Source organism: Hyla sarda, chromosome 5 (genome assembly GCF_029499605.1).
Source record: "Hyla sarda isolate aHylSar1 chromosome 5, aHylSar1.hap1, whole genome shotgun sequence".
Taxonomy (NCBI): Eukaryota; Metazoa; Chordata; class Amphibia; order Anura; family Hylidae; genus Hyla; species Hyla sarda.
In genome coordinates, this window is record NC_079193.1 from 14,150,804 (window position 1) to 14,172,764 (window position 21,961).

Below are 21,961 nucleotides of genomic sequence, written 5' to 3' on the forward strand. Positions count from 1 at the left end.
TCACATAGACCAGTGGTCACAAACTGTGCCCCTCCGGTTGTTGCAAGACTTCGACTCCCAGCATGCCCAGGCATGCTGGGAGTTGAAGTTTTGCAAATGCTGGCAGCGTCCTGTCTGGAAACCCTGCCTTATTTTTCGTGTTTTTTTTTTGTCTTCTCATTTCAGATCCGCATATGCAGATGACTACTTTGATTTAGCGGACTATGTCAATGACCAGTGTTTTGTTTTTACTTTTTTTAAAGTAGATCTGGGGTGTAGAACACTTCTCCCCTATCTGCAGGAGACCATTTTAGGACATCGTCAGTCATCAGACGTAACTCCGTCCTCCGTCATGTGAAACGGCGTCCCGCCTCCTCCCTCCAATCTCCGTCAGGCATCAGCCGCAACTCCCTCCTCCTTCCTTTGTCATCCTAAAGTCTCTCATCCGAAACTCCATCATACCTCAGATGAAAAACCTTCCTGCCGTGTAGCAGAGCCGAGTCAGTGTCGGCTCTGCTATACGGGTTCTGCTGTACACGTTATTCAGTGTCGGCTCTGCTATACGGGTTCTGCTGTACATGCTATTCAGTGTCGGCTCTGCTATACGGGTTCTGCTGTACACGCTATTCAGTGTCGGCTCTGCTATACGGGTTCTGCTGTACACGCTATTCAGTGTCGGCTCTGCTATACGGGTTCTGCTGTACACACTATTCAGTGTCGGCTCTGCTATACGGGTTCTGCTGTACACGCTACTCAGTGTCGGCCCTGCTATACGGGTTGTGCTGTACACACTATTCAGTGTCGGCTCTGCTATACAGGTTCTGCTGTACACGCTATTCAGTGTCGGCTCTGCTATACGGGTTCTGCTGTACACGTTATTCAGTGTCGGCTCTGCTATACGGGTTCTACTGTACATGCTATTCAGTGTCGGCTCTGCTATACGGGTTCTGCTGTACACGTTATTCAGTGTCGGCTCTGCTATACGGGTTCTGCTGTACACGTTATTCAGTGTCGGCTCTGCTATACGGGTTCTACTGTACATGCTATTCAGTGTCGGCTCTGCTATACGGGTTCTGCTGTACACGCTATTCAGTGTCGGCTCTGCTATACGGGTTCTGCTGTACACGCTATTCAGTGTCGGCTCTGCTATACGGGTTCTGCTGTACATGTTATTCAGTGTCGGCTCTGCTATACGGTTTCTGCTGTACATGCTATTCAGTGTCGGCTCTGCTATACGGGTTCTGCTGTACACACTATTCAGTGTCGGCCCTGCTATACGGGCTCTGCTGTACACACTATTCAGTGTCGGCTCTGCTATACAGGTTCTGCTGTACACGCTATTCAGTGTCGGCTCTGCTATACGGGTTCTGCTGTACACGCTATTCAGTGTCGGCTCTGCTCTACGGGTTCTGCTGTACATGCTATTCAGTGTCGGCTCTGCTATACGGGTTGTGCTGTACATGCTATTCAGTGTTGGCTCTCTGCTATACGGGTTCTGCTGTACACGCTATTCAGTGTCGGCTCTGCTATACGGGTTGTGCTGTACATGCTATTCAGTGTTGGCTCTGCTATACGGGTTCTGCTGTACACGCTATTCAGTGTCGGCTCTGCTATACGGGTTCTGCTGTACACGCTATTCAGTGTCTGCTCTCTGCTATACGGGTTGTGCTGTACATGTTATTCAGTGTCGGCTCTCTGCTATACGGGTTCTGCTGTACACGCTATTCAGTGTCGGCTCTGCTATACGGGTTCTGCTGTACACACTATTCAGTGTCTGCTCTGCTATACAGGTTCTGCTGTACATGCTATTCAGTGTCGGCTCTGCTATACGGGTTCTGCTGTACACACTATTCAGTGTCGGCTCTGCTATATGGGTTCTGCTGTACACGCTATTCAGTGTTGGCTCTGCTATACGGGTTGTGCTGTACATGCTATTCAGTGTCGACTCTGCTATACGGGTTCTGCTGTACACACTATTCAGTGTCTGCTCTGCTATACGGGTTCTGCTGTACACGCTATTCAGTATCGACTATGCTATACGGACTCTGTAGCACATGTAGTACACCTGCAAGTTTCACAGTTTTGACTCTGCTATACGTGCTGTGCAGCGTCGGCTCTGCTATACGACAGTAAGTTGCTTCTGAGGGAGATTAGTCTGAGGCATGACAGTGTTTTGGATGAGGGAGGACGGAGTTGCGGCTGAAGGAGGACGGCGATTTGTGTGAGGGAGGAGGCGGGACGCAGTTTCACATGACGGAGGATGGAGTTGCGGCTGATGACTGACGGCGATTGGTCCGAAGGAGGAGGCGGGACGCCGTTTCTCCTGACGGAGGATGAAGTTATGTCTGACGACTGACGATGCCCTAAAATGGACACCGTACCCCTGCGATCGCTGGGACCCCCTGCGATCTCCTGTACGGGGTCCAGGCATTGCCACAGGTGTGCGCGGCTAATGCGCGTGTCGTCGACCTCCCCCCCCCAGTACAGCTCTATGGGAGAGGCGGGGATGCATGAACGCTGCATCTCCGCCTCTCCCATAGAGATACATGGAGGGGGCGTATCAACTCCGGCATCATGCTGCAGCCGACACACCTCCTGCACCGGCGAGCCGAGGAAGAGCCGGGACCCGTATAGGAGATTGCAGGGGTCCCAGTGTTCGGACCCCCAGCGATCAGACACTTATCCCCTATAGCCGTATAGGGGATAAGTGTTATACACCGCAGATCTCCTTTAATATTAATAAAATTGTTAGCGAGGGCTACACTTACATAGACCCCTGGCTGTGGTACAATACCGTAATACTAAGCAATTTATGAATATTTCTTTATTTTATTTATTTCTTTATTTTTTATATAGCAAAAGTTGAGTGTATTTTTAGTGGAAATACTTTATACCTATAAAAATCGATTTTAATACGGTCATAAATAATACATTAGGACGAGAGAAGAAAAGTTGACATCATCAGTTGCCTTGAGTAGGGCGTTAATAATATATTTATTGGCCCCCATTTTTCAAAAATATGGGATGGTTTTTTCACTCCATTATCTCAACAACTTTCCCAATGAGACGTCATTTTTATTTTTTTTCCATTTTCTAACTTTTTAAAAGGAATCGAAGACAAATCTAGGGCAGAAATCCTGGTCGGATAAAGTTTATAGCTCAAACTTAGAATCAAGAGAACCTATTTGGGAGGTCTCGTCTTTGGCAGAACATCCAGAGAAGTTACCTAATCTGTAGGTTACATGTAGACCTTTGGCACCAATATAGCTTTAGGAGAAAATGTTATGTACTGTGTTTATGTTGTACGTTACGACTCTATACATGGTTCCAAGTAGACCCCTGGCTCAAGTTCTCTATGGTATTACAGGAGCTCTTTTTTTTTTTTTTTGGTCATGTGTGTTTTAATAGAAATAAATATTTTTTTTAAATTACAAAGTATTAAAAATTATTTTTTTTTATAAACAATAAAATTTGTATCAATTCGGCACAAACTAAACGTGTTCTAAATTTTACAAAAAATGTCAGATTTGACAAAATGTGAAATTATTGGAATTCGATTCAGATGAATCGCTGACTATGGCGGCCAGCAAATTTGGTGTTAGTCACTTGGCTTAGTACTATACAAAAAAATTTAGGACAATCAATTCTTTTGTTTGAGACAAAACTTATTCTGGTCTTATCCAAGGGATTTTGAGCGATTTACACCCAATTTTAACAAATTTACTAATTTTTAATTAATTAATAATAATACATTGAGAAGGCAAAAGTTGACATGGCCAGTTTTTCAATGGAAGTAGGAATTATTATAAAAAATAAACGCTCAACAAAAATTTTCCCAATAGGGCACAGTAATAACTTTTTGAACTTTTTCCTGCTTTTTGAATTTACTTTGGCACAAATCTGAAGCTAAAATTGTGGTGGACCATGGGTGTATGGCGGGACCATGGGTGTAGTGGTATAGGTTGGTGGGATCAGATGATATTAGCCCCCGGGGGCTGTATGGTATTAACCCCTAGTGTTCGTGACGCCAGTGTGGCTTTCGGGTTCCGAAACACCACACACCCGGAGAGTCCACAACTAGCAATGGTCAAACGGAGGCTTTACTGAACAGAAGACAGGTGTAATTATCTTCACAGCTAAGGCCAGAATTCCCAGAGAGGGGGCCAGGACCCAGAGGACCTCACAGTTTGCTGGACCAATATACTTGTTGTTAACTTGACTTGAAATTAGACTTGACTTGACTATGTGCAGGAGTTGACTTGTTTCAGTGACAGCAGTCACTGCGGCACCCCAGACTTCCGGTGCATGGAGCGAACTTCGCTCCGTGCCAGATGACTTTCAATGCGGGGCGGAGGCTCATGACGTCACGGCCATGCCCCCTCAATGCAAGTCTATGGGAGGGGGCGTCAGAAAGTCTATGGGAGGGGGCGTCAAAAAGTTAATATATTGCATTTATGTTGTAAATGAAGACTTTATACACGGTTACTCCCAGATCCTGGCTGCAGTGCAGCATTGTATCAAAGAAGCACATTTATTTAAACTTTTTGGGAACTTTTTTTATTTTTTTATTTTATTTAACCAGTCAAAATGTTATATATTGTGTTTATATTGGAAATAAAGATTTTATTCATAGTATAAAAAAAAAAATTCAATTATAATACAGTAATAAATAATACAGTGGGAGAACAAAGTGGACATGGCCCATTCCCAAATGAGTACAGAATGGGTGTAATGAAATGGTAGTTGGCCCCATCTCCATACCGCGGTTGTTACTCTTGGACGGGAACTATTTTCCAGTAGTGATTTTTTTTTTTTTCTTCATTGTTCGATCCATTAATCACAATCTTGAATATTTGATCCTGTTCTCTTCTTACCATAAATATGATATTTGCGTGAATTATCTTCATTCAAAGGCTCTGACTTGTATACACATGGGGGGGATTATGTCGGGTCATTTATCATTCGCTCTTGAAACATTTCTACAATCTCACAACTCCGGCCAAAAGCGAATGTTTACAAAAATCACAAGATGTTCTTTATCTGAAGAGTTTATTCACCTGATGAGGGGCCCCGAGCCTGAAATCTGTATAGTGTTATAATTTACCGATCTACCGAGTCTTAGAGTTTGGTCTTGGACAATTGTATCCATAGCAGTTTCCATACATTCCAAAAATTTACTGAATTTTCATTGTTTATTCTAAAAAAATCAAAAACTTCTGAACTGATCAATTTCACAATATATTTCTCATTTGGTGGCAGCATTTTTTTTTTGTTTGTTTTTCTTCTTGCTCTCTAAGAACCAGGGGGGAGAATTTATCAATGTCTGTGTAAATCAAGTTACTTTTCCCACTGTTTGCCAGTGCATACTGGATGTGCACTTGCGCCAAATTTGTAAAAAAAAAAAAAAAAAAAAAAAAGAGAAAAATACATTCCTCACAAAAAGCTAAATAGCTTTTAACCCCTTAACAACAATTGACGTAAATGTACATCATGGTGCCAGGGTACTTAACGCACCATGATGTACATTTACTCTCCGCCATGCGTGGCAGGTCCCGGCTGCTGTCAGCAGCCAGGGACCCGCCGGTATTGGTGGACATCCGCGATCGCGCGGATGTCTGCCATTAACCCCTTAGATCCTGTGATCAATAGAGATGCCCTTCTGTCCTCCCTGAGCTCGCCTTTATATGGATGATCGGATCACCCGCAGCGCTGCCGCGGGCCTCAAATCATCCATAATGGCGGATGGAGGTCCCCTCACCTGCCTCCATCCGTCTCCAGGGGTCTTTTGCTCTGGTCTGAGATTGAGCAGAAGATCACAGATAACATTGATCAGTGCTATGCCCTATGCATAGCAATGAACAGTATTAGCAATCAAATGGTTGCTATAAATAGTCTCCTATTAAAGTGTAAAAAAGTTTTTTTTTTTAAATAACAAAAATAAACATTTTTGAAAAATCTCCTCCCCCAATAAAAATTGAAATCATTACAGTATAAACGTAAAAAAAAAAATAAAAAAAAAGTCCAACATTGCTGCTTTTTTGTCACATTTTATAAAAATTTTTTTTTAATAAAAAGTAAAACCTAAGCAAACTTGGTACCAATAAAAACTAAAGATCACGGCACAAAAAATGAGTCCTCATACCGCCCCGTATACGGAAAAATGAGAAAGCTATAGGTGGTCTAAATAGGGCAATTTCAAACATACTAATTTTGTTAAAATAGTTTGAGATTTTTTTAAGCGCAACAATAATAGAAAAGCATATAACATGGGTATCATTTTAATCATATTGACCCATAGAATAAAGAAAACATGTCGTCATTTTTACCGTAAAGTGTACAGCGTAAAAACAAAACCTTCCAAAATTTGCTAAATTGTGGTTTTCTTTTACATTTTCCCACATAAATAATATTTTTTTGGTTGCGTTGTACATTTTATGGTAAAATAAGTGATGTCATTACAAAGTACAGTTGGTGACGCAAAAAACAAGTCCTCGTATGGGTCTGTGGATGGAAATATAATAGAGTTATGTAACGCTCCGTCACGCTCCGTCCCCTCAATGCAAGCCTATGGGAGGGGGCGTGACAGCTGTCACACCTCCCATAGGCTTGCATTGAAGGGGCGGAGAGTGACATCACACGGGGGCGGAGCCGTGACGTCACAATACTCCGGCCCCGTGATCGCCAGTCAACAGACCCGGAACTAACATGCTCCAGGGGCTGATGGTAACGGGGTGCTGCGTGAAAGATCACGGGGGTCCACAGCGGCTGGACCCCCGCGATCAGGCATCTTATCCCCTATCCTTTGGATAGGGGATAAGAAGTCTTAGCGCCGGAGTACCCCTTTAAGGGGTTAAAGAGTGGTCTGGGCTGGAAAGAGATTGAGTTAGAAAGAAAATTGCGACAATTTTAAATTGTCGCATTTGATAAATCTATAAGATTAATCTAATCATTTAAAGGAGTTTCGATAAAATAACTTTTAGTAGCGAAATGGAATTTAAAAAAAACGACAATATTTATTTATTTTTTCTAAATTGTCGTTTACGCCAAAAATTTTGTTGAATGTACAAAAAAAAGCTGAGTAAGCACGATCACAATTTCCCCTCCCATATTTCTTTTTTGTTGTTGTGGACATTAGGTTTGAACAAGTATTTTTTGCTATATCATGTATTGAAAAACAAATTTCTTTTTATTTTGTTTTAGTTTTTTTTTATTTCTTTTTATATTGTTTTAGTTTTTTTTCTAAACAAAAAATTGCACTGCCATATTCTCAAAACGACAATTTTTTTTTGTCTACCGACTTCCGGGGTTTGAGCTGTAGATTTATTAATAAAAAAAATGTATTTCTATTTTGATCGCATTTTTTTTCCATGTTTTTGAGAGGTAAGGGTGCCAAATAGCTGCAGTGCTTTTATGACAGGGTGTAATAGGAGCAGGGGTCAAGTCCTGCAGGAATGCGTGGGAACTGAGTTCCTGCACTTTTTCTACAATATGAACACCATTCCCATTAGCAGGAGTCCTGTAGGACCAGCCCTTGAGTGGAAATCATGGGTGAGTTCCATCAGTGTTTTTGTCCAGGACTTGACCCCTGAATAGGAGTACAATTATAGTATCTCAGGAAATGTTTAGGTGACACATAGAGGCTACTGACCGGATAATTAGAAGATTTGGTTGCATTCCAAAAATGTTAAAGTGGACATGTGAGCAGGAAAACAAGGGTGTAAATAAGTACATAGTTAGATAGGGCTAGTCATTAGGATTTCAGGAATACATTATTTATTTTGCTAGTCCACTCCACTGCTGAGATATAAGCCTTTTAGTAATTATGCAAATTAGGTCTAAGTGCCCAGAGGGCGTTCCCCACCACAGCAGAACACCAGCTAAGTCTAACCAATATCTTCTTTAACACTGTCCTTTGGCCCACTTGTATTCGCCTTGGCTGTTTGATTCAGAGCAATTAGATAAAGAGGACATTGGCTGGACTTATCTTGACTCTTGCCATGTTTTGGAATGCCCTCTTGGCCCTTAAAGGGGTACTCCGGTGAAAAACTTTTTTTTTTTTTTTTAAATCAACTGGTGCCAGAAAGTTAAACAGATTTGTAAATTACTTCTATTAAAAAAATCTTAATCCTTCCAGTACTTATTAGCTCCTTAATACTACAGAGGAAATTATTTTCTGTTTGAAACACAGAGCTCTCTGCTGACATCACGAGCACAGTGCTCTCTGCTGACATCTCTGTCCATTTTAGGAACTGTCCAGACTAGGAGAAAATCTCCACAGCAAACATATACTGTTCTGGACAGTTCCTAAAATGGACAGAGATGTCAGCAGAGAGAGAGCACTGTGCTCGTGATGTCAGCAGAGAGCTCTGCGTTTCAAAAAGAAAAGAATTTCCACTGTTGTATTCAGCAGCTAATAAATACAGGAAGGATTAAGAATTTTTAATAGAAGTAATTTACAAATCTGTTTAACTTTCTGGCACAAGTTGATTTAAAAATAAAATAAAAAAAAAAAAAAAAAAGGTTTTCACCGGAGTACCCTCTTTAACCCCTTAAGGACCAGGCCATTTTACACCTTAAGGACCAGAGCGTTTTTTGCAATTCTGACCACTGTCACTTTAAGCATTAATAACTCTGGAATGCTTTTAGTTATCATTCTGATTCCGAGATTGTTTTTTCGTGACATATTCTACTTTAACTTAGTGGTAAAATTTTATGGTAACTTGCATCCTTTCTTGGTGAAAAATCCCAAAATTTGATGAAAAAAAAGAAAATTTTGCATTTTTCTAACTTTGAAGCTCTCTGCTTGTAAGGAAAATGGATATTCAAAATAAAACATTTTTGGATTCACATATACAATATGTCTACTTTATGTTTGCATCATAAAATTTATGAGTTTTTACTTTTGGAAGACACCAGAGGGCTTCAAAGTTCAGCAGCAATTTGGAAATTTTTCACAAAATTTTCAAACTCGCTATTTTTCATGGACCAGTTCAGGTTTGAAGTGGATTTGAAGGGTCTTCATATTAGAAATACCCCATAAATGACCCCATTATAAAAACTACACCCCCCAAAGTATTCAAAATGACATTCAGTAAGTGTATTAACCCTTTAGGTGTTTCACAGGAATAGCAGAAAAGTGAAGGAGAAAATTCACAATCTTCATTTTTTACACTCGCATGTTCTTGCAGACCCAATTTTTGAATTTTTGCAAGGGGTAAAAAGGAGAAAATTTTTACTTGTATTTGAAACCCAATTTCTCTCGAGTAAGCACATACCTCATATGTCCATTTTAATTGTTCGGCGGGCGCAGTAGAGGGCTCAGAAGGGAAGGAGCGTCAAATGGTTTTTGGGGGGCATGTCACCTTTAGGAAGCCCCTATGGTGCCAGGACAGCAAAAAAAAACCACATGGCATACCATTTTGGAAACTAGACCCCTCAGGGAACGTAACAAGGGGTAAAGTGAACCTTAATACCCCACAGGTGATTCACGACTTTTGCATATGTAAAAAAAAAAAAAAAAAATGTTTTACCTAAAATGCTTGGTTTCCCAAAATTTTTACATTTTTAAAAAGGGTAATAGCAGAAAATACCCCCCAAAATTTGAAGCCCAATTTCTCCCGATTCAGAAAACACCCCATATGGGGGTGAGAAGTGCTCTGCTGGCGCACTACAGGTCTCAGAAGAGAAGGAGTCACATTTGGCTTTTTGAAAGCAAATTTTGCTCTGGGGGCATGCCGCATTTAGGAAGCCCCTATGGTGCCAGGACAGCAAAAAAAAAACACATGGCATACCATTTTGGAAACTAGACCCCTCGGGGAACGTAACAAGGGGTAATGTGAACCTTAATACCCCACAGGTGATTCACAACTTTTGCATATGTAAAAAAAAAAAACATTTTTACCTAAAATGTTGGTTTCCCAAAAATTTTAGATTTTTAAAAAGGGTAATAGCAGAAAATCCCCCCCAAAATTTGAAGCCCAATTTCTCCCGAGTACGGCGATACCCCATATGTGGCCCTAAACTGTTGCCTTGAAATACGACAGGGCTCCAAAGTGAGAGCGCCATGCGCATTTGAGGCCTGAATTAGGGACTTGCATAGGGGTGGACATAGGGGTATTCTACGCCAGTGATTCCCAAATAGGGTGCCTCCAGCTGTTGTAAAAGTCCCAGCATGCCTGGACAGTCAGTGGCTGTCTGGTAATACTGGGAGCAGTTGTTTTGCAACAGCTGGAGGCTCCGTTTTGGAAACAGTGGCGTACCAGACGTTTTTCATTTTTATTGGGGAGGGGGGCTGTGTAGGGGTATGTGTATATGTAGTGTTTTTTACTTTTTATTTTATTTTGTGGTAGTGTAGTGTAGTGTTTTTAGGGTACAGTCGCACGGGCGGGGGTTCACAGTAGTTTCTCGCTGGCAGCTTGAGCTGCAGCAGAAAATTTGCCTCAGCTCAAACTTGCAGCCGGATACTTACTGTAATCCTCCGCCCATGTGAGTGTACCCTGTACGTTCACATTGGGGGGGGAGGGGGCCAACATCCAGCTGTTGCAAAACTACAACTCCCAGCATGTAGGGTCTATAAGTGCATGCTGGGAGTTATAGTTTTGCAACAGCTGGAGGCTCCGTTTTGGAAACGGTGGCGTACCAGACGTTTTTCATTTTTATTGTAGGGGTATGTGTATATGTAGTGTTTTTTTACTTTTTATTTTATTGTGTGTTAGTGTAGTGTAGTGTTTTTAGGGTACAGTCACACGGGCGGGGGGTTCACAGTAGTTTCTCGCTGGCAGCTTGAGCTGCAGCAGAAAATTTGCTGCAGCTCAAACTTGCAGCCGGATACTTACTGTAATCCTCCGCCCATGTTAGTGTACCCTGTACATTCACATTGGGGGGGGGGGGGGGGGGGACATCCAGCTGTTGCAAAACTACAACTCCCAGCATGTACGGTCTATCAGTGCATGCTGGGAGTTGTAGTTTGCAACAGCTGGAGACACACAGGTTGTGAAACACCGAGTTTGGCAACAAACTCAGTGTTTTGCAACCAGTGTGCCTTCAGCTGTTGCAAAAGCTACAACCCCCAGCATGTACGGACAGCGGAAGGGTATGCTGGGTGTTGTAGTTATGCAACAGCGGGAGGCATACTACTTTGGCTGGGGATGCTGGGGATTGTAGTTATGCAACAGCTGGAGACACACTGGTTTGCTACTTAACTCAGTGTGCCTTCAGCTGTTGCAAAACTACAACTCTCAGCAGTCACCGACAGCCAACGGGCATGCTGGGAGTTGTAGTTATGCAACCAGCAGATGCACCACTACAACTCCCAGCATGCACTTAAGCTGTTCGTGCAAGCTGGGAGTTGTAGTTACACAACAGCTGAAGGTACACTTTTCCATAGAAAGAATGTGCCTCCAGCTGTTGCAAAACCATAAGTCCCAGCATGCCCATAAGTGCATGCTGGGAGTTGTGGTGGTCTGCCTCCTGCTGTTGCATAACTACAGCTCCCAGCATGCCCTTTTTGCATGCTGGGAGCTGTTGCTAAGCAACAGCAGGAGGCTGTGACTCACCTCCAACGATCCTCGCCGCACAGGTCAGTCCCGCCGCCGCCGCTGTCGTCGCTCCTGGGGCCCCGATCCCAACATTAACGCCGGGGATCGGGATCCCCAGCGGAAGAGGAGCGGGTGCGGGAGTGACACCCGCAGCAGGCGCCCTGATTGGTCGGCCGGTAATCCGGCCGACGAATCAGGGCGATCGTGAGGTGGCACCAGTGCCACCTCACCCCTGCAGGCTCTGGCTGTTTGGGGCCGTCTCTGACGGCCCCGATCAGCCAGTAATTCCGGTTCACCGGGTCACTGGAGACCCGATTGACCCGGAATCTGCCGCAGATCGCTGGACTGAATTGTCCAGCGATCTGCGGCCATCGCCGGCATGGGGGGCATAATGACCCCCCTGGGCGATATGCCGCGATGCCTGCTGAACGATTTCAGCAGGCATCGGGCACCGGCTCCCCTCCGGCTAGCGGCAGGGGGCCGGGAAAGGACAGGACGTACTCCTACGTCCTCGGTCCTTAAGGACTCGGAAACGGGGGCGTAGGAGTACGTCCATTGTCCTTAAGGGGTTAAAGGGGTACTCGGATGGAATTTTTTTATTTTTTTTTAAATCAACTGGTGCCAGAAAGTTAAACAGATTTGTAAATTACGTCTTAATCCTTCCAGCACTTATCAGCTGCTGTATACTACAGAGGTAGTTGTTTTCTTTTTTAATTTCCTTTCTGTCTGACCACAGTGCTCTCTGCTGACACCTCTGTCCATGTCCGGAACTGTCCAGAGTAGGAGCAAATCCTCATAGTAAACCTCACCTACTCCGGGCAGTTCCTGATATGGACAGAGTTGTCAGCAGGGAGCACTGTGGTCAAACTGAAAAGAACTACACAACTTCCTTTGGAGCATACAGCAAACTGATAAGTACTGGAAGGATTAAGATTTTTTTAAAAGAAGTAATTTACAAATCTGTTTAACTTTCTGTCACAAGTTGATTTAAAAATATATATTTTCCACCCTTTAAGCCTCATTTGAATAATAACAAAAGGCTTATATCTCATTGATGGAGAAGACTAATAAAATAAAAACATATGCCCTGAAATCCTGATGACTAACCCTACCTAGCCATATGCTTATTTGCATTCTTGGTCAGCTTTAAATGAGCTGACCACCCAACTTAAAGGGATACTCCGGTGAAAAAATTTTTTTTTTAAAACAATTGGTGCCAGAAAGTTAAAAAGATTTGTAAATTACTTCTATTAAAAAATCTTCATCCTTCCTGTAATTATTAGCTGCTGAATACTACAGCGGAAATTCTTTTCTTTTTGAAACACAGAGCTCTCTGCTGACATCACAAGTACAGTGCTCTCTGCTGACATCTCTGTCCATTTTATGAACTGTCCAGAACAACATATGTTTGCTATGGGGATTTCCTTTTACTCTGGACAAGTTCCTAAAATGGACAGATATGTCAGCAGAGAGCACTGTGCTCATGATGTCAGCAGAGAGCTCTGTGTTTCAAACGGAAAAGAATTTCCACTGTAGTATTCAGCAGCTAATAAGTACAGGAAGGATTAAGATTTTTTAATAGAAGTAATTTACAAATCTGTTTAACTTTCTGGCACCAGTTGATTTAAAAAAAAAATAATAATTTTCACCGGAGTACCCCTTTAATCTTAGGCAGTGGTCTCAAACTGTGGCCCTCCAGATGTTGCAAAACTTCAACTCCCAGCATGCCCGGACAGCCAACGGCTGTCCGGGCATGAGGGGAGTTGAAGTTTTGCAACATCTGGTGGGCTGCAGTTTGAGACCACTGCAATAAAGGGATAAGATTAGAAGGAAGCCTTGATTTACCTTTTTAGGGTCAGTGTGGATCCTCTGGAGAAGGCAGACAGGCTTTTGGCTGTCCCGGCATGCTGGGAGTTGAAATTTTGCAACACCTGGAGGGCCACAGTTTGAGACCACTGATCTTAAGTAAACAAATTATAGTCAAATTTTTTTTCTTTTTGTTTTAATTTAAATTTTCTTTTTTTATTTCTAGGCGATATTTTTAATTTGCACTGTTGTATGGGGAATACAAGCCATGAGACAACTCTTCACCAAGATTCCGGAGAAGCAGGAGTGATACTTCAGAACATTCAGAAAATGGCGACCTATAGATTCTATCCCATGAATTTAACCGTCAGCGTTTTCGGATATTTGTAAAGAAAAGTGAGAAAACCTCAGAGATGAGAATATTCATTGTAATGACATCACCAGAAGGGGTGATATATAAGTCGGGTGATTCCTGTCATCTAATGACTGAGCAATAATTAGCGAAATGAAGAAATATTCAATGGGATAAAATGTTTTTATCTGTAAATAATTTGTACAAAATCATTTTATAATAAATATATAATTCTCTGCCAATTCTCATCGGGTTTATTATTTAAAGCAGAAACTGTACCGCTATCTAGTAGAATACAAGAATGGGAAAAAGGGGCATCATAGCATTAATTATATTCTTGTATATAGGAGGCAGTATTATAGTAGTTATATTCTTGTATATAGGAGCAGTATTATAGTAGTTATATTCTTGTATATAGGGGCAGTATTATAGTAGTTATATTCTTGTATATAGGAGCAGTATTATAGTAGTTATATTCTTGTATATAGGTGCAGTATTATAGTAGTTATATTCTTGTATATACGAGCAGTATTATGGTAGTTATATTCTTGTATATAGGGGGCAGTATAATAGTTGTTATTTTCTTGTATATAGGAGCAGTATTATAGTAGTGATATTCTTGTATATAGGAGCAGTATTATAGTAGTTATATTCTTGTATATATAGGAGGCAGTATTATAGTAGTTATATTCTTGTATATAGGAGCAGTATTATAGTAGTTATATTCTTGTATATTGGAGCAGTATTATAGTAGTTATATTCTTGTATATAGGAGACAGTATTATAGTAGTTATATTCTTGTATATAGGAGACAGTATTATAGTAGTTATATTCTTGTATATAGGAGCAGTATTATAGTAGTTATATTCTTGTATATAGGAGCAGTATTATAGTAGTTATATTCTTGTATATAGGAGGCAGTATTATAGTAGTTAAATTCTTGTATATAGGAGCAGTATTATAGTAGTTATATTCTTGTATATAGGAGCAGTATTATAGTAGTTATATTCTTGTATATAGGAACAGAATTATATTAGTTATATTCTTGTATATATATGAGCAGTATTATAGTAGTTATATTCCTGTATATAGGAGCAGTATTATAGTAGTTATATTTTTGTATATAGGAACAGTATTATAGTAGATATATTCTTGTATATAGGAGCAATATTATAGTAGTTATATTCTTGTATATAGGAACAGTATTATCGTAGTTATATTCTTGTATATAGGAGCAGTATTATAGTGGTTATATTCTTGTATATAGGAGCAGTATTATAGTAGTTGTATTCTTGTATATAGGAGGCACTATTATAGCAGTTATATTCTTGTATATAGGAGCAGTATTATAGTAGTTATATTCTTGTATATAGGAGCAGTATTATAGTAGTTATATTCTTGTATATAGGAGCAGTATTATAGTAGTTATATTCTTGTATATAGGAGCAGTATTATAGTAGTTATATTCTTGTATATAGGAGCAGTATTATAGTAGTTATATTCTTGTATATAGGAGGCAGTATTATAGTAGTTATATTCTTGTATATAGGAGCAGTATTATAGTAATTATATTCTTGTATATAGGAGGCATTATTGTAGTAGTTATATTCGTGTATATAAGAGGCAGTATTACAGTAGTTATATTCCTGTACATAAGAGGCAGTATTACAGTAGTTATATTCCTGTACATGGGAGCAGTATTATAGTTGTTATATTCTTGTATATAGGAGGCAGTATTATAGTAGTTATATTCTTGTATATAGGAGCAGTATTATTGTAGTTATATTCTTGTATATAGGAGGCAGTATTACAGTAGTTATATTCTTGTATATATGAGGCAGTATTATAGAAGTTATATTCTTGTATATAGGAGGCAGTATTATAGTAGTTATATTCTTGTATATAGGAGCAGTATTATAGTAGTTATATTCTTGTATATAGGAGCAGTATGATAGTAGTTATATTCTTGTACATAGGAGACAGTATTATAGTAGTTATATTCTTGTATATAGGAGCAGTATTATAGTAGTTATATTCTTGTACATAGGAGACAGTATTATAGTAGTTATATTCTTGTATATAGGAGCAGCATGATAGTAGTTATATTCTTGTATATAGGGGCAGTATGATAGTAGTTATATTCTTGTATATAGGGGCAGTATTTTAGTAGTTATATATTGTAGTAGTATATATTATTTTATTATTTTTCATTATTTTTTATTGCACAAATGGAACAATATTATAGATTGAATATCCTTGTACATATTTTGTCAGTGATAGTTAGCAGATAATTTTATTACAGGACTGACTCCTAATGTTTAGCACCTGTAATAAAATAATCTGATAACTATTGCTCGGGTCAGAAGGTTCTGAATCAGTTTGGGTAGAGGACAATAAACAGTAAAATAAGGTCACTCTATCTGTCACACCCAGACCGGAAAAAAAAATCTTCTTCCTAAGCAATTTAAGCCAGATATAGAGGACGCTCCTCAATACAGAAGAGAAATAGTATCCGGTCCAGCAGTGGAAGCCGAGGAAACTCTCGGGAGCTCCGTAATGATGGAATGAAGATCTGACTGGGAACAGGATCAGGATATTGAAAACCCATTACTGTATCAGAAACATTATATCAGCATTAATCACACATTTGGTTCCTACACTTTACTATTGCTATAGTATTAGACTAATATTAGGTAGAGGCGATTTTAAGCAAAAAAAATACATTCTAAACAAAAATTCCATGCAGATTGGAAAATGCTATTTTTTGTAGAATTTTCAGCGATCTATGTCTGAGTTTTCTTATTAGTATACTATATTTATTGTTGTCTTTAGTGGGATTTGAACCCAAGGCCCCAGCACTGCAAGGCAGCAGTGCTAACCACTAAGTCACCATGCTGCCCTTAGGGCAGCATGGTGACTTAGTGGTTAGCACTGCTGCCTTGCAGTGCTGGGGCCTTGGGTTCAAATCCCACTAAGGACAACAATAAATAAAGACTTATCATTATTAGTATACTAGCAGCTATCTATCACTTGCATTCATTTTGTGATGTCTAGGAATGGCTTAACTCTTTGTAAGATTTTCCAACTTCTTAAAGGGGTACTCCGCCCCTAGTCATCTTATCCCCAATCCAAAGGATAGGGGATAAGATATCTGATTGCAGGGGTCCCGCCGCTGGGGACCCCTGCGATCTCCCTGCTGTACTCGGCATTTGTTTAGAGCGTCGGGTGCAGTGTCGGAGGCTCGTGACATCATGGCAAGTCTATGGTAGGGGGTGTGGCGTCACGAGCCGTGTGGGGGTGGGGGATGACCGTGACATTACAAGCCTCCACCGCGCATAGCCAGTCATCAGGCACGGAGCTAAGTTCGCTTTGTGCACCGGATTTATAGGGTGCTGCACCCAAGAATGCGGGAGTCCTCAGTGGCAGGACCCCTGCGATCAGACATCTTATCCCCTCTTTGGATAGGGTATAAGATATCTAGGAGCAGAGTACCCTTTTAAACTCTCCGTCATTTAAAACAAACTTTTAAATCATATTAAGACAAATCATATTAAAAGTTTTGATCGGTCACTCCAAGGTGTGGGGAGAAGTAAACGATAGGATACTTCACTCCTCGGCTCGCAGCAATCTCCTTTCTGCTTCACTGGACGGTTCCATAGACTTATAATGGGAAGCAGAGCTTAGATTGCTGCAAGCTGAGGAGTGAAGAGCCGTATCATGCACTTCTCCCAGCTTGTTTTATTGTTCGGTGAGGGTCTTAACACCGTGACAACGACCAATCTAATCTTTTGGCAAGTCTCTGTGGCAGGGACTTTCTGAATTATTAGTTTAACCCCCTTTTTTTTTTTTTTGGCTTGCTCTTTTTTCTTTATGCCAGTTTCAATTGTGCACAATTCATAAAATTGTCAAAAGATGACAAATTTGTGCATTTTTAAAAGTTACACCTAAACTTCCAGGGTAAAGTGAAGTGTCCCGATACCCCCTCCCAGATGCTGCGGTATAAAGTTGTCATGTGACAGAGGAGCACTCGCCCTAAGCCTCTAAATCTATATCTATCGCGAGTCTAAATTGTATAACCTTTCATTTGCTTCCCCTGCATGCACTTTAGTAATAAGGAAGTGTAAGGGTTAACATTCTGCTGTCTACTGCCACCACTGGTGTACTAAACAGGTTGCGTGGAACTTTGTTCACATGACCTGCCCTAAGGCAAGTTTCTCCCTAGAAACTGCTAGAAGGTTCAGGGGGAGGAGTCTACTAAGCCCAACCCTCTCTCCCCAGTGGCCAGTTCAGTCCAGTCTAGCTCCGACTATTGAGCCAACGCAGTCTGTCTGCCTCCTGTTAGTCCATGTGAGGAGAGAAGATCTAGGCCTAGTACAGTTTCCTTTTTCACCAGTTAAATGGGCACTCTCATTAAAAATAATTTTTGCTATTGCACTCCTTATGGTAAACAAAAAATCTTTCTAATTGTACTTTGTTAAAAAAAAATGAAGTTTTCTATGTTTTTTGTGTAAAAGAGCTGCCACTAGGTGTCTCCCTACTTGTCCAGAGCACATTTTTCCCAATCTTTTTCATAGACTTTGGACTTCTGCTGGCCTGGCAGAAGTCCAAAATCAGGAAATGCTGAAAGGGGGGTGGGGGGGGGGGGGGGTGCAGCCTTATCCAATCTTAGCTCATCTCACACTGAACTGCTCTGAGCTGTGTGTAGCAGAGTGAGGGAGGAAGTTCTCCCCTGTATGGCTTCAGATGATGTCACGCCTGCTGGGGAACGCCCCTTCCCAGTCTGTGAATCTGACTGAGCAGAAAATACAGAGCAATATCAAGGTAGAAAACTAAAAATATTTTTTTTTAAAAAGGCAGGGGGTGGTTTATCATGATGGGGGCAGTGAACTGGGAGGATTAGAACATTTAACAACATCATGAGAGGTACTCTTCAAGGCCTGCTGTGAAGCAAGCAACTGAGCCCTGGCTTTGCCAGCTTATTAACAACCAGCCCATGTTGACGTTCACTTGTGTCTGGGTTGGTCACGGTGATCACAGCACCATGTGGCATTAAGGAAATGTTACCTGTTGCTATTCCCAGTCTGAGCTGAGAGGGCAAATCATCTCAAGTATCCTGTTCCTGCTTCCAGAAGGAGAATCATCTACACAGAAGAGAGAAGAGCTGAGCAAGTACTCTTCCATAATCACTTAACTATTTCTGTGATTCCAGCCAGTGTTAGTGCCGCATGTCTTAGACATCACAACAGTCTTAAGCTTTCACCCTATCATAGGGAACTGTAATACCCTCAACTGTTAAGTATCTTCAACACAGTCAGACAATCTGTGTAAGTCCTTCTTTGTAGAGATTTATCTGCTTGTTAACCCCTGTTTTGCATTTTAACAACATGTCCGGATTGTTTCTGTTGCATATACCACCAAGGTTTGCCCCACCCCCAGATACCTCAACAAAGTGTACCCCGGGGTCAAAGACTTCCAGCTACAGAAGTTGCTATGGTTCACAGTGGGACCTACAACCAGCCCACAAAGCCATCATTAACCATAGTAGAGACTTTGCCCAAGGGACTACTACCCTCAGTTGCCCTGGACTACACCACCCATCCTCCTTGTAGGCACCACAACAGGGTAGGAGGTTTTGCCTTTGAGGAACTATTAGATTTTTACATTATTTTTCATAGAATTACTTTTCTTAGTTCGCACCCATCGTTCGGAAAAAAATGTTTCGGACACTGGGGCAGTGGAGTACCCCTTTAACCGGTTGATGTCTAAAGACGAGCCGGCTCGTCTGGAAACGGCAACCGTTGTATGACGCGGGCTCCATCTCGAGCCTGCGTCATACCGGGCGGGCCCCAGCTGATTCATGTAGCGATTGCCGCGGCCGGCTATTAAAGGGGTACACCAGTGGAAAACTTTTCTTTTTTTAAATCAACTGGTGCCAGAAAGTTAAACAGATTTGTAAATTTAGCAACAAAGGTACGTGTGTGCACTCACCGCTCAACGGAGACTGTTCAGCATGGGGGTCCGGTCCACGGAACGGTTGGATCACAGCATCGGTGCAGGCAGATAAACAGATTTTTAAATTATATAAACACAATGGAGAGGCTCCTGTCTGTCTGACCGTCAATAAAGACCCGAGCGACCCAACAAACACCTCTACCCACGGTGTAAAAATAGGGACAATATATTAAAAGTAAATGGGGCTCAAAGGTCAAAGATATCTGGTTTAAAATAATTTGTATTTATTAATATAGAATGAAAATGGATTAAATAGGGAATGTACAGGGCCCTTCTACTCCCCTAATTAATTTAATACACAATAAAATATAATATAATAATCCCAATATAAAAATAGCAACTAAAAACTAAAAATAACAACTATAAAATTATTCTGCGATTTGAACCTGTGTAATCAATATGGCGATCTACTAATCCTGTAGAGCAGCACAGTACAAATGTTCATTCAATTGTTCCTGTTCTCAGAGATCTTCAATAAAGCAGATACAATGTAGCAGCTACAGATAACAGTCAATTGATACAGTGGTATAGTATCTGTCCAGCCAGTGGCAACTCGATCCCACCGATATAGTGATACAATGTAGCGCTTTGTGAATAGTGAATAGTCACTTAAAATCAATCTTTAAGCATCTCTGTATATACCGCACATCAAAATATCAAATCAGCCAGTTGGGAATAAACTCCATACAATGCTCACCACTCCCGGGATACCACGGATCTCCCTTCGGTGTAGTCCTGTGGGCCGGCTGTATAGCGTCTTTCGCCCAGTGACTTGCCTCAGTCAGGGATCGTGCTGCTGGAGTCTCGGCCGACTCCTAAGAGCGCAGCACTTGGTGGTGGGCACCGTTTAGGGGGACTGCAGCGCTGTCAAGCGGAGTCCCTTGGTCAGACTAACTGGGAATGGTGGCGGTCAGCAAACATCAGATCCTTATTGTAGATGGCCCGATTGGCTTTTCACTTGTGATTAATGTAACGGCTGGATGCGGTATGCAGAGTAAGTGACCCGGCGGCGTTCCTCGTGCACAGGTCACGCGCTCGGGAGATAGCACACTGCAATAAATGCCTTGGATCTGTCGGATGATCGCTAGTGCTGTCAGGCAGATATTCTATATTGTCAGGCTCAATATCGCATATTTAAAATCGCTGGACGCGTTTCAAAACCATCCTCGGTTTTTTCTTCAGCAGCGGAACGTGTGAATTGACTTGATGGCGGCTGCAGGACTGGACTTCGAGGTCTCCAACACTCTGGACACACACACTAGACAAGACTGCACTGGACCTCAGCAGCCTGGACTACTTCTATTAAAAAATCTTAATCCTTCCAGTACTTTTTATGGGCTATATACTACAGAGGAAATGATTTTCTTTTTGGATTTCTCTGATGTCACGACCACAGTGCTCTCTGCTGACCTCTGCTGTCCATTTTTGGAACTGTCCAGAGCAGGAGAAAATCCCCATAGCAAACATATGCTGCTCTGGACAGTTCCTAAAATGGACAGCAGAGGCCAGCAGAGAGATTTTTTAATAGAAGTAATTTACAAATCTGTTTAACTTTCTGGCACCAGTTGATTTAAAAAAAAAAAAGTTTTCCACGGGAGTACCCCTTTAACCCTTTAGATCGCCAGCTAATTGACAGCGGCGTCTAAAGGGACAGTTAAACCATCCCTGGTGGGTGGTACAGTGGAGTGAATCGCCTCCCCACGCGGCACGATCACATCTGAGGTAGCCTTAGGGCTCACCTCTCCTTCTGTGTCGGCTGCTGCACTATGAATAATAAGGCCTGGCAGGACCAGGCTTTCTCAATCTAACGCAGAGCACACAGATCAATGTGGTTCTGTGAAATCACATTGATCTGTATGAGGAATTGTTACGCCTAGCGCTCCGGGTCCCCGCTCCTCCCCGGAGCGCTCACGGCGTCTTTCTCCCTGCAGCGCCCCGGTCAGTCCCGCTGACCGGGAGCGCTGCACTGTCATGGCCGTTGGGGATGCGGTTCGCACAGCGGGACGCGCCCGCTCGCGAATCGCATCCCAGGTCACTTACCCGTCCCGGTCCCCTGCTGTCATGTGCTGGCGCGCGTGGCTCCGCTCTCTAGGGCGCGCGCGCGCCAGCTCTCTGAGACTTAAAGGGCCAGTGCACCAATGATTGGTGCCTGGCCCAATTAGCTTAATTGGCTTCCACCTGGTCCCTGACTATATCTGACCTCCTCCCATGCACTCCCTTGCCGGATCTTGTTGCCTTGTGCCAGTGAAAGCGTTTAGTGTGTCCAAAGCCTGTG

General features: G+C 41.9%; 1 protein-coding gene across 2 annotated transcripts in view; it reads left to right on the top strand.

Moving 5' to 3' along the window:
• AGMO (alkylglycerol monooxygenase) overlaps positions 1–13,909 on the top strand; it is a 294,582-nt gene extending 280,673 nt beyond the window's left edge. For both annotated transcript variants that reach the window (XM_056518904.1, XM_056518905.1), the window contains one exon: positions 13,549–13,909. In XM_056518904.1, the coding sequence (XP_056374879.1) occupies positions 13,549–13,632 (84 nt within the window). In that variant the 3' untranslated portion in view covers positions 13,633–13,909. The remainder of the gene's footprint in view (positions 1–13,548) is intronic.
• The last annotated feature ends 8,052 nt before the right edge of the window (positions 13,910–21,961 follow it).